The 13,690-nt window shown below is 38.5% G+C and overlaps 1 protein-coding gene across 2 annotated transcripts; it reads right to left on the bottom strand.

The window, feature by feature from the left end:
- Positions 1-234: 234 nt before the first annotated feature.
- On the bottom strand, positions 235-9,849 carry LOC107303480 (ABC transporter B family member 11-like). 2 transcript variants are annotated; one of them, XM_040528324.1, is made up of 7 exons: positions 9,799-9,849; positions 9,201-9,296; positions 3,112-3,772; positions 2,181-2,409; positions 1,816-2,082; positions 1,466-1,729; positions 235-1,082 (listed from the first exon to the last, which is right to left on the bottom strand). In XM_040528324.1, exons 3-7 carry the CDS (start codon positions 3,753-3,755, stop codon positions 429-431), a joined length of 2,058 nt encoding a protein of 685 aa, XP_040384258.1. In that variant the 5' UTR covers positions 3,756-3,772; positions 9,201-9,296; positions 9,799-9,849; the 3' UTR covers positions 235-428. The 2 variants fall into 2 exon arrangements, with proteins under 2 accessions (XP_040384258.1, XP_015688313.2); XM_015832827.2 differs by lacking the exon at positions 9,799-9,849 and having other exon boundaries at positions 9,201-9,406.
- Between the last annotated feature and the right edge of the window lie 3,841 nt (positions 9,850-13,690).

Raw genomic sequence — 13,690 nt, 5'->3', positions numbered from 1 at the left:
ATAGTCACTTAGTTTCGGTGTCGATTTGTTAGAAAAGTTAAAGTTTATATTTGTTAAGATTATTTAAAAGATATGTGTATGTATCTATGTGAGTCGATTATAAGGGCATAAATCAGTGCATCACCAACCTTTTCAACGAAGCGAACTGTCAGATCAAAGACGTCAGATTTCACGATGCAAGTTCAATCCGTCAACCAGTTGAGTAGATTTGATAGGACTTTCTCGGGTCGGTTCGATGTATGTATATATTTCCTTCGATGAAATTTATATAGATAAAAATGAGCGTTTGACTAAACACACTATAAAGCTCTTCCTACTGCAAATTTACATGTAAACATTAACCCTTTTCAATAACAGCCGGCGAAGTCTAATGGTGACAATCGGTGTCAAATATCTAAGAGTGATTTGTCTAGGCTTGAAAAGGTTAATTACATCGAACTTGAGCTAAGCTCAACGAGCGAAGCATAGGCCCCATCCTTTATCCGCATCAGCTCGTCGTGCCGGCCCTTCTCCGCCACCGCCCCGTTCCCGAGGACGGCGATGACGTCCGCGCCCCTGACCGTCGACAGGCGGTGCGCCACCACCACGGTCGTCCTGCCCACCATCACCCTGTCCAGCGCCTCCTGCACCACGCGCTCCGACTCCGCGTCCAGCGCGCTCGTCGCCTCGTCCAGCAGCAGCACCCTGGGGTCCTTCACGATGGCCCTCGCGATGGCCACGCGCTGCTTCTGCCCGCCGGAGAGCTGGACCCCCCGCTCGCCGACCACCGTGTCGTACCCGTCGGGCAGCGCCGAGATGAACTGGTGTGCGTTCGCCGTCTCGGCGGCGGCCCTGATCTCCTCCTCCGCCGCCTCTGACCCTTCTCCTTGCTTCCCGTAGGCTATGTTGGCGCGTATGGTGTCGTTGAACAGGACCGGCTCCTGCGCCACGAGCCCCATCTGCAGACGGAGCCAGCCGACTCTCAGTGTCTTGAGGTCCACCCCGTCGAAGAGGATCTTGCCGGAATCTGGGTCGTAGAACCTTTCGAGCAGCGCGATCACGGTGGACTTCCCGCTTCCGCTCTCTCCGACCAGTGCAACAGTCTGAAAGAAACGACAGTTTTCATCTGGTTAAGATCATCGCCCATGACTTATCTAAAAATTTATTCATTCATATCTTTATTTTCATATCTTTGGATGATTATCTAAAATAGTCTTATCTTTCATATCTTTTTTACTCCAGCAAATCATCCATATATGACATCCTTCGTATCTCTTTAGAGAATGGAGAAAGAATATTCAAATATAGGGTTTCTCTCTCTCCTGATATAATGAGATAGATGTTTTGTTGAATCTCAATTTTTACCAATCATCCTCTACTTTCATGATATACGATGGGATAATGTACTTCTGGGAATGCTCAGCACTAGATAGCAATGTGTTAATAAACTAAATATATTCATTTCTCGGATCAGATTGAAACCAACCTTTCCAGAGGGGATGCTCAAGGAGAGATCTTTGAATATTTGAATATTTGGGCGTAGTGGGTAACTGAAGCACACGTTTTGAAACTCAATGTCACCCCTCACACTTGCAACAACCACGCCCTCCTCGCTGCTGGAATCAATCTTCGATTTACGGTCGAGGATTTCGAAGATGGAGACCGCCGATTCATTAGCCTTGGTGCTGTCTGCGCCTATTGCACTTGTACGCGAGATTCCACTGGTAGCCAGAACTAATACAAAGAAGACCTGACAAGTGACAACCACTGGTAAAGAGTTGACTAGAAGATTGAAATGTCAATGCTAAGCAAAAATGGACAAGAAAGTTTACTCACCCTAAACACATCAGGAAACGTTGCTACTCCTTGCTGAACAAACTTTGCTCCAACATAGAAGCAGAGAGCATAAGTGAAGTAGAACACAAGGAAGGAGAAGCCAAATCCCAAGCCACCAACAACACCTTCCCTTATTCCTTGCCTTACTGGAGATTCACATTTCTTCGCATAGGCTTCCATCACCTTCTGTTCAGCACAAAACGAAGCTACAGTTCTGATGCCTCCGACTGCATCAGTTGCTATTTGACTTGCCTCTTCATACTTTAGCTGCATGATGCATCCCACAAAACAATAAAATTGAAGAGCTTATTGCATGATAATGCACGTGCAGAAAAAAATGGTCATGGTTAGTCAATTGTATGTACCTTTGCGGTTTTATTGAAACCTTTTAGGAACTTCATTTGAGCATAGGCTTGGAAGCCCACCAAAGGAACTACCACTGTTATAATCAATGCCAGCTTCCAGTTTGCCACCATTGCAATTGCAAAACCTGATATGATGGTTGATAAAGTCTGTACATTAAGTGCCAAATTGTCCCCGACAAGGCGCTTCACATTCAGAGCATCAACAGATAGCCTTGCACCAATTGATCCACTACAACAAATGTTGAGATTTGTGGAGTGAGAACAACAGTAGAAAGACAGTGCTAGCTGACGAGTACAGCTCTTTCCTTAATATATAAAATCTGGGGGATCTAAAACCACACGTTTATTACATATGCCATCTTAACCATCGAAAAGCACTTTGAGATTTATGCAAGGAAATTTCAAGGAATTGAACATGGGATGGAAGTTTGAATTCTGAATGCCTGCATCAATCTGGATGCACGTTTGGTGAAGGTGATAATACATGTTCCTATGTATGCATCAATCCACTTGAATTAATTTAGCACATACCAAATTTGTGAGCAGATGCTAACGAGCATATGTACTGTTCATCAAAATGCACTTGTCTTTTTCTGTCGGCCCTTGTTTATGAAAAACAATTTTCGCACCACATCCCAGTGGAAACTAGTCTATGTTTCAGGGAAACTCATGAGTTATAAATATAGTTTTATAATGTTAAAATTCTTAATTGGGAAAATACGAGACATACGACTATGAAATATTAGTAAGAAAAATAATACATGCCAAAATATTTGGTCAATGTTTTTAAATTACGTGTGTTGTTCAGTTGGTTCAAGTAATTGAGAGTATTACCCATGACATTGGTTTCAGTATTGGAACATGGAATTTTGACACAATAAATTCAAGGACAAAAGGTAGAAAATTATGATGAGAGAGATTATATGCACACCTAGAGTGTTCAGGTTTGTCAAACCAGTTGATCTCCTGGTGCATGACACTTTGGAATGTCAGTGAACGTATACGTTCCACAAGCTTCCCACCTGCTAATCCAAAGAGGAAGTACTCGGTTGGAATCAGAACAAATGCGGAAGCTCCCATGACAACAAACATGCTTGCCCAGAACCTGAAATCCTTCAGCAGTTCTGATGGTGGCTCATAAAAGGTCTTTATTGCACTTGAAATCAATATACCAAATGCTGGAAATACGAGTCCATGCATTGCAGCAGTTACAGAACCAAGTGCAAGAACGAAAGCTTCCGGTTTGTTCAGATAGAATAGCCGACTGATTGAAGCTTTCTTCTGGCCACTAGACACTTTGTCTGTAATCTCCTTGCCCAGATCATCCTCGAATTCCATGGGATCTGAAAAGTCAAGGGGAGCAGGAATAGGATGCCTACCACTATGCCCAAAAGAGCCTTTGGTAATTGATGATCTCCTAAATGAGGTACTTTGGCTTCTTGGTTTTATATTTATAGACCTAGAACCCGAACCGCTTCGTATTATCATGTCAGGGTCGTCATTAGGGGCTTCAGCTTCCTGTTGAGTCCCTTGGAGGTGGATTAGCTGAGCATAAGCACCTTCAGGTTTCTTCATCAGTTCTACATGAGAACCTGCTCGGAATTGAATTGACACAAACAACCAGCAAAGTCATAAAAATAAACCTGTAGATCAAGTAGCATGCTGAATCATGTTGACAGTTTAGGGAATGTCTATAAGGAAGCATTGTGACTAATACCCATTGTTGCCTATCTGTTGAAATTTTGGCTAGTAGTCAGAAGCAGCTTTTATTCATCTAGTTAAGTTGTGTGTTGATGAGCCTACCAAGATGTGTAAAAAATGTGCATTTAAAAGTATCATGTATCATAAACACTACACAATGGGATCTATATTTGTAGTTCTACTGTCTACAAGAACATGTTACTACTCCCTCCATTCCAAAATTTAAGAATTTCTAGGACTCAATGTACCACAATATAAGCATTTCTGAGGCACTAATTCCAACGCATGGAAATCCATGCATTTTCAAGCAATTAGATGTTTGGGAAGGGAATATAGGCAATTCAAAATTCTTGACCACTGAAGTGACTAAAAGAGGATATTTTTCCTCAACCTTAGTTTTTGCCAAAGAACTTAGAAATCTTATATTTTGGAATGGAGGTAGTGCCTGATATGTACTTTAAGATAATCTCTTCAGGAAATTTATTAATGGTATACCTTGTTCAATTGATCCTTTCGTAACTTAACTCAATATTTATATATTTCTAGCTCAAAATTCAATAAAATTTTAACCTAGCTATGTTTAAGTTTATCTGTTAATTTTTATATCCTAATAAAATGAAGGATCCATTACCATCTATACATGTGTCTCAATAGATTTTGCTCACTAATGAGTAACTAGTTGCATAGTAGAAGGTAAGACAAAAGATAACCAAGACATCTATTGTTTAAAGTAAATGTTCACTTGTTTTTTATACCATTTAAATAGTACTTAAAGATTTTTTTAAAAAAACAGTTCACAGAAGACAATAATTGTAAACTGGCTCTACTTGGCACAACTTCAAATGTGCGATTTTCTTTTTCAGAACTGTGTATTCTTAGTTTAAAAATCCCATGATCTAAAAGCTGGGATTATATTGATAACATTTGGATGTTTCTATTACGATGAAATATATTTTTAAACCACTGTAATTGAACATATAAACTCTAGATTCCTTATGGATCGGGCATTTGGAGATGTGCGAAACAAAACCTATATATGTAGCATCGCTAGATTGTGGGCCCTCCTTTGTATTGAAGGGATAAGAAAGAAAAAGAAAAGAAACAAAGGTAATTTAAGTTGGTATGGATTTGGTTCATGGGTGAAGTTGGATAAGGTGGTCTAGGAAGAGAATATTATATAAAGATACTGAATGAGTTTATTCGGGCAAAATGGTTGGATGAGCTCATCTACCTTCGCTAATAGTGATAATTGGCGATTGTTTAGTGATAATCAGCGTGCTTAGTCATTAATGGGTAATTACCAAGTTTAAATTAGTATTAATTAGTGATGATAGATATATTTTATTGCTAACTTGTACTAATAATGATAAGATCTACGATGATTAATTAATATTATTATTTATTAGTTTGTCAATATACTTCGTTGATACTACCTAATAAAATTCTCTCGTTTTCAGCATGCACGTTTTATAAACTGCTAAATGGTATGTTTTTTGAAAATTTTCTATAAAAAAGTTGCTTTGAAAAGTCATATCAATTTATTTTTAAAATTTTATAATTAATAATCAATTGTTAATTGGTTAATCTCTTACAACATTTTCCGTGCCGGTTACCTACCCAACCCAAGAACGTACCACAGTGGTGAAACCAGACGCAAGGAAGTTTGGGTTTAAGCTCCTCACCACTGAACAATTACATTAGCATAGTATTATGTTTTAGCTAAAATTTAACCAAAATATTTACACTATATTATTAAACCTTAGGTTCGATAAATTTTTAGTTCCACCTCCTAAATATACACTCTTAGGACTTAAGTTAAAGTGACTGACATGTGGGGCCATAGGTAGTGGGTTCACAGTCAGCCACCTACGTCCCTCTAACTTAAGTCTCCGGGGGACATATGACACGTAGAAAGAAAAATCGGGTGCCGTTATAAAACGACGAATATGTGCTGATGATTTAAAACGGTTAAAAGGTGTGTATTTTAAAAAATCTTTAAACATAGAATCTCATTATTTCATCTTTAATTTTGTACTTCCTCTGTTTTTTATTTGACGTTGTTGACTTTTGGGTCTACGTATAACCATTTATCTAATTAAATAATTATTTTATTATGATTTGATTCATTACTAAAGGGATTTAAAAATTGACTTATAATTTTATATATTGCATAAAAGTTTTAACAAAGACGAATGGTCTCCAAAAGTTAACGGCATCAACTAGATGAGATAGTAGTTAATCATATTGTTTATATCACTCTACTCTCTCCATTTTTTTAAGGCCATTGATTTTCGGATATACATTTGACCATTTTCTTATTAAAAATTTATATAATTATTAATTATTTTATTATAATTTGATATAAAAATGTTATAAAATAAACGATCAACACCATCAAATAAAGAAAATCGGACGGAGGACTAGAAAATCAGAAAAAAAAATCCGCTTTGGTACAAGTCCGACCCTTTCATTTTAGCAACACAATCAAGAAAGATATTTTACTTACAGGACCGCTTTAGGCAAAGGTTGAAAAGTTGTATAGAAGTTTGAACATAGAATATGTATAATGTGGCAGTAAACGATGCTCACTATTTTGAGGCACATCAAGATGAATATTGTTCTGATACAGAGCATGGAGTGCATGAAGGTGATGCTGATGATGTTATGCACCATCAGAAAGATGGAGAAGCCACACTTATTGAAGCTAATTTAGCAGATCTTATTACAAGAAACAAGAAGCAAGCAGCTAATATTTCTGAAAATGAAGATACTGAGGATGAAGATGACACTTCAATGCAATATTGTAGCGACAATGACAATTAGAATGGTGTAGATGACATGTTGGAACGCGATGATGATTTATAAGGTATAACTTTGTTTCCAAGCAAATATATAGTTCCATTACTGCCTTTTCACTTTTAAAACTAAACTGCACTTAGCTTTTTCTGCCTCTGCTGAAACTGAACATTTGTGCTGCCTCTGAAACTGATACCGAATTATATACTGAACAAATATATTGCTGAAATGTATGCTCATCCTTAACTATATATGTATGCTTGATAGATTATATTGGACTCAAGAAATGGAGGCTGTACGTACATCTACAAGTCGTGAGCTGAGTGTGGAAAGAAGAAGCAGAACTGTGCAAAGAAGTGACAAAACTGTGAAAAGAAGCAAAATTCTCAAAAGTGAAATGCGGAGTGAATCCCAATTGTCTGATGATCTTGTTTTGTCAAGGCCATATTGAATGTCCGATTGTAATAGAGCCTATTTTGTAAAAAGTTAATTAACTTTGCTTGGTTTCTCGTTCTTACAGATTGCAATAGAAGTGAAGGGGCTCTTTTGTTTTTTGTGAACATTCTTACTAATCAATCTGTACGCCTTTGATGAAATGAGAGATCTGATGAAATGTGATATCTAGGAGTGAATCAAACTTTTTTTTTGTTATTGTAGGAATATTGTTGTCAGATTTATCACTCTGATTCTCTGAATATTGATCATGCTGCTAAGTTCTGAAAGGGCTCCTTTTGTTTTCTGTAAATCGGCATTCTTACTTGTCACACCTGCCGCCTTTGCCACTTTCGAAATGGCAATGAGGTGGGCATGCCGTAGGAAAACGGCGAATCGATTCCCTACGGAACCGCCACTCGGGTACTAGTCTCAGAAACACGATTCGGGTACCAGCGGTAACATGATGAAATCAACATATAAGATTAAACACAATAATAAATAATATACATTTATGTTGTAGCTTCAGGTAAACCCTGGGTTGCAACCTTTAATCAAAGAAAGCAACAGCGGAACTTAGCGAAGCTACGACACCAACTCCACAGGCACTATTTGGGTCTAGGGACGAAACTCCAACCTTGATCTTGTACCTGAACTTAAGCACGAGGAGGGAAACAAAAATAATAGGAGGGGGTGAGTACTTTCGTACTCCGCAAGCTACTGGAAATATGTAAATGTAGGCTGCGAGGGAAGGCTCGGGTTAACTTTGGCAAACCATTTATTTTCAAATAATTTTTGCAAAACACTAAGTGAACATTTTCAAATAGTTTTCCCATAGGAAAGAAGCATCTCGCCTCAATCCGTTCTACGAGTTGCTTTGCAACAACTCGAGTAGATAGAATAAAAGTAAACAACATTTCCTTAATAAAATCCTTCTCACTTCATAAAAATATAAACTCACAGATTTTCTCAAAATCCAACCGTTAACCAAGTCTCACGGTTAACTAGCCACCTCGGCTCCGGGTCCGACCATCTCGGTCTGCCAACCCAATATCCGGCTATCACGGTCACACTCGGTGTCAAACCGCACCCCGAGTCACTCAAACTCATCTCCAACCACAAAGGTTGGCCGTCCCTCACAAAGAAGGACACTGGTATAAAAAAATTTTTAAAATAGAAACTACACTAAGGGGAGCACCTCACATCTACCCATAACCGTGGGCACGACTGTTTGAACAGTTCAACTAAACTCTGCAGAGGTCGCACGCTTTACCCACACGCCGTGAACATCTCACTTTATCCAGCACATGTGGGATAGTACATGGCAAACAAAGGAGCATCCACTACAAGGTCTTTCCATAACCAAACCATAGACATCCTTGGTCACACAGCTGGGCCAATCTCTAAAACCAAGTATCAGGCAAGTCTCATGCCCTCGTCTACTCAGGCCACACCGTATAGCGCCGGCCGTATCCCAACGGCCTAGGCCAGACTCCCATCTTAGGAGAATGCCTTAGTCTCCCTATTCCGGTGTGCCTCAACTGCTAACCTACTGGACACCCATGTTTTAGCTATTTACTCAACCCGGGGCATCCCATACTACCCGTGTGGTCGCACTGTATAATGATCAGATGAACTTCCCAAAGGAATCGGTCCTTGTGCGCGACTACGAAACCATACCACACAGGAATGGAATCGCATCGCAAGTTTTTCCCATAATACCATTTTGCTTTTCAAGAAGCACCGATTCCTCGAGTCGGGTTTTCTAAACCTTTCTCAACTCATTCTTTTTTCCCAACCACACATTCCAAACCACATGTATGAATAAATATAAATATATAAACAAGTATCTAGGGTAGTGATGACGGATACCTGCGCTGAGACGACGCAAGTATCGTGGTAACAATATGGTGGAGCGACAAGGATAAGTTTATCGGAGTCCTACAGGATATAATGTGTATAATAGGTAGGTCCATCGATCATGTGCAGTTAGACCGATGATCAATCAAAATAATGTGTACGTTAAACATGCAATTTTGTAATTTAAAGCATTTATACATATAGGAACAATATGATCAAAGGGTAGCTTGCCTGGGTCTTTGGTTGACGAGGCTCACAGGTCTCGAGGTTGATGAAAGGCTGCTCTCGAACTCCCACGATCACAGCGAAGTCCGAAACAGCAACACACTGCGACAACCGCTAATCGTAAAAAGGGAAACAACACAACAAGACCTAAAATACAATAATATTATAATTAACTAATAGTGCCATAGGATAGGAGATATTTTTAGAGACAATCTGAAAATTGAACGGAGGGAAACGGACTTACGGTTGAAAAGATATGAATTTTGGAAGGTTTACGGAATATCTAAAGCAGAAAAAGAATTATTAAAAGATAATAATTCTTGAGGGGATATAAACCATACTTTTGGAGAGATTGGAAGTTAATAAGACATGGTTCATATGTCTGGTCTTATGCGGAGGTATTGTGGACTTGGATAGAATAAGACATAGAATATATTATAAACTAATATAGATTTATTAGATATATAACAGAAACAATGGGTTTTAGAAAAAGAAGAGTGCATTTAGACTTATTTTTGATAACTGAGGGGATAGATGAGGAGGAGCTCGATACGATCCACTCTCATTTATTATTAATTTTTCTATTCTCTCTCGCTCACGCTACCTCTCTTGTTTCTCTCTTTTCTTTCTTTCTTTTCTTCTCTCTTCCTCCCATAGCGTACCTCTGCTATTCTCTATTCTCTCTTTTTTATTTCTTCACTCTCTCTCACGTCCTCTCACTGTCACCTCTCCTCCTTTTCTTCCATCTCTCTTCCTTTTCTCCTCTATTCTCCTCCCTCTCCCTCTCTCTCTTTCTTTTCTATCTCCCTCACGTCCCCTCTCTCCTTGCTTTCTTTTCTTCTTTCTTGCACCGGGAGGCAACAGGGGGAGGCAGCAAGGAGGAGGCATAGCTCGGGCACGGCGGCAGGCCGGTAGGCCGGAGCAGCGAGCACGGCCGGGCATGCGCGCGCGCGGCAGGAGCGGTAGCGTGCCGAGGACGGAGGACGGCGTGGAGATTGCTTTATATAGGCGACTCGGTAGCTTTGCGACGAGCGCAAGACGACGACGAACCAGACGGTGCACGCGGGGTGGCAGTGGATGCGTGCGCTCAGTGGCGAACAGAGACGATGACGGCGACGCATCGAGGCAGAAGTAAGCAGGTACAATGGCAGTGCACAGGGACGACGAGAGCAACGATTCAAAAGGCTGAGGGAGGGTTGCATGCATGCAGTCAGTGCGCATGCACCCAGCTATGAACATGAACGATGACAGCGACACATCAAGTTAATTGGGATGAGATGGCTCAGGCATGCATCTAGCTTTGCTGAGTGTTTGCAGGCATACAAAATAAACAGTTGTAGCCAATAATATGGAAAAAATATCAAGTATTAATCTGATAAAAATAAGTATTTATCTGGTCGGGTAAAAGGGAAAATCCAGAGTGGTAACGACCGGCTGATCGCGGAAAATATTAGATAAGACGAATAATTAATATTCACCAGAATAAATGAAGTCCGGAATAATTGGATCATTTTAAACGGATAATAGATAATGTGAATAAAATTCACCGAGTCGATTAAAGGCCAGAATAAATTCCGAACGGAAACGGGAAATTTTTATCTGTACGATTAAATCTGTTGAATTAAATTTTTAATCGCACAGATTCTAGAGAGCCAAGGATATAGGGAATAAGCACAGGATTTATTGTTTCATCGGAACGATAGAAGTAAGAAATTTGGCACATAAACCTAATAGACAAACAAAGAACCAAGATTTTTGAAAAATAGATTTTTAATTAAAATAGACTTTTCGACGCGCGAAAAACGGGACGTTACATTACTGATCGATCTGTGCATGCCTCTAATGAAATGAGTGATCTGATGAAATTTGATATCTAGGAGTGAATCAAACCTTTTTTGTTGTAGGAATAGTCTTGTCAGATCCATTTTTAATATAAAATCAACGTATTTGGATATAAAGACATTTTAATCAAAATATTTGCATTTACAGAAATTTAAAGCAAGGTATTTTGATGTATTTTTTAACTTAGTAAAGAAATTTAAATCAACATGTTTGGATGTAGAGAAATTGAAATCAAGGTATTTTGATGTAATTTTTTGACTTAGTAAAGAAATTTAAATCAACATATTTAGATGCAGAAACATTTTAAATCAAGCTAATTGGATGTAATTTTTTAACTTAATAAAGAAATTTAAATCAAGGTATTTGGATGTATTTTCTAACTAAATAAAGAAATTTAAATCAATTTGGGACATGATATTGTATTTTCCAATTAGTAAATAAAATTTAAAGCAATGTATTTGGATGTATTTTTTTCCAACATCCATTGACGTCTAATCGCCGCCATACCCCACCTAGACACATGTCAAGAACATTGAGTGCACTATTGAACCCACAAACAGTCGCATTCTTGCCGACATCTAGAGCACAAACACCACGTAGATCAATGGCTATTTTGCCGAACAATGAATGTATTGCAAAAGTTTACAAAATATACATTTAGTCATAACACTAAATGTACAACAATCCCCATAAAACTCATTGTTTAACCCATAAACAAGACGCCTTCTCGCTGAAGCATAAATGCCATCTAGATCGATAGTCATTTAGGTGAACACTTTACCCTGAATTTACTACTAGACTTTACAAATTAAGTTCATTTTAAATTAATTGTTCCTTTCTTATTTATGAATGAGCTTACAGCCAGTAGAAATAGTATGAAGCATCAATGTGAGTGTACTCTTTCATATTTCTACTACCATTAATTGGGGTGGCATTAAAAATCAATCCAATCCTTTGGATTAAAATATATATGTAATTTAGATTGATTTCTATTAGCAATAGAGACCACCGGAACGAGACCCATTTGAAAAATAGATGTGACTAGTGGCGACCGGACGCTATTGCTATCGCCAGTGAATTAAGTTAAAAAGTCAGATACTTCATTAAATTTTGACATATGCAGTGCTACAAATACTAGCTGTTTAGATGATATCTTGGAAAATGAAGAGCAGGTCCAGTCCGAGCACATTGAGACTAATGATCAAGGTATGTTCTAGTTTCATGATCAAGGTTCTTTTTTTAGTATTATGATGAATTCTAGCAATCTGATTGAATATTGTGTACTACCTCGAGCAAGAGGCCAAGAAACCCTAGGCTAGCAACATGGGGAATCATGCTTGACAAGATGACCAAAGCTTGGGAAGAAGGTTGCCCATCTTTGTTGCTGAGGGGAATAGAAGTCCACATGAACCAGTGCAAGCTGCTAAGTTTGCATTAGAGTCTAATGTTATCATTAGGACTCAAATTCCTATCTTAACTCATTGAAAAGAGTACAAGAAACATGCTGAACATTATAACAACTTCGTGGGCAAGTTAGTTGTAAGTGCTTATCCACACTCGTTACAATCTCCTTTCATATGCCCTTGTGAAAACTCAACACTTTTTTCAATTCATATCACTAGGGGAGGTTGGCCATTAACATAAAAGACAAGCCAACAGACGATGCATGCACTAGCGTATTCCAGTATAGGGTACGATAGGCACATTATAGGCTGAAGCAGGCTTACTTCAATGGGATCCCTGCTAATGAGATCAGAACAACCTCTCTAGTCCTTTACATGAATGATGAACAGTGGTGTAAACTTGTTGAGAAATGGTCATCTGCAAAGAGCAAGGTATGTACTATGTTATTACATATTCTTTTCTTTTTCTACTTCTGATGGAATCTAACACATACGTCTCTTGTAGACAATATCTGATCAGAACAAGATAAACCGTGGTATTGTCAAGTATCCTCAAACTACAGGATCTCGCTGTTATGTTGCGAAGTTGCACATCCATGTAAGTTCACAACTAAACATTAACAACAACTTCTGTGGTACAATAGTTTGACAATAATTCCTATGAAATTTACAAATTGAAACAGAAAGACAAGAATAAGGATGCACCACTTGGTGAAGTGTGTGACGATGAAGTTGATGCTGTGGAACTATTCAAGGAATGCCATACTAGCAGCAGGAAAGGTCTAAGTGACGTTGCAAAAAATGCAATTGTATGTCCATGTGCTTATTACTTTCCTAGCAACCAGCTCATTTCTTCATATATTGATATTATGATCAATGTTTGAAAGTGTGATTTTATCGCAGACTCTTAGAGCAAATAAAATTGTTGTCACTTAAGTTGTTGTCATGTAGTTGTAGTCGACATTCTACGAATTTCTTGTCACTTAAGTTGTTTCCTACTAAAGAACAACATATAGCTTGTATCAATGTAAATGTGAAGTGCTTTGTGTGCAAATAAAATTATGTTGTTTCCTGGATTCATTTTGTAAAATATATGTACAGAAAGTATTATTTGTAGATGAAGTGATGAGCTTAATTTCCTCAAACCAAAACTTTATTGCTATGTTACAGTTCATTATATAGCATTTATGTGATGAGAAAATCAGTAATTGCTTATGTTCTCTGAACCAATCCAAAAAGAGTGGCAATCAA

This window comes from Oryza brachyantha, chromosome 1 (assembly GCF_000231095.2).
Source record: "Oryza brachyantha chromosome 1, ObraRS2, whole genome shotgun sequence".
Taxonomy (NCBI): domain Eukaryota; kingdom Viridiplantae; phylum Streptophyta; class Magnoliopsida; order Poales; family Poaceae; genus Oryza; species Oryza brachyantha.
Note: the sequence above shows the minus strand (reverse complement) of the source record. Positions and strands in the feature narration are given on the sequence as shown.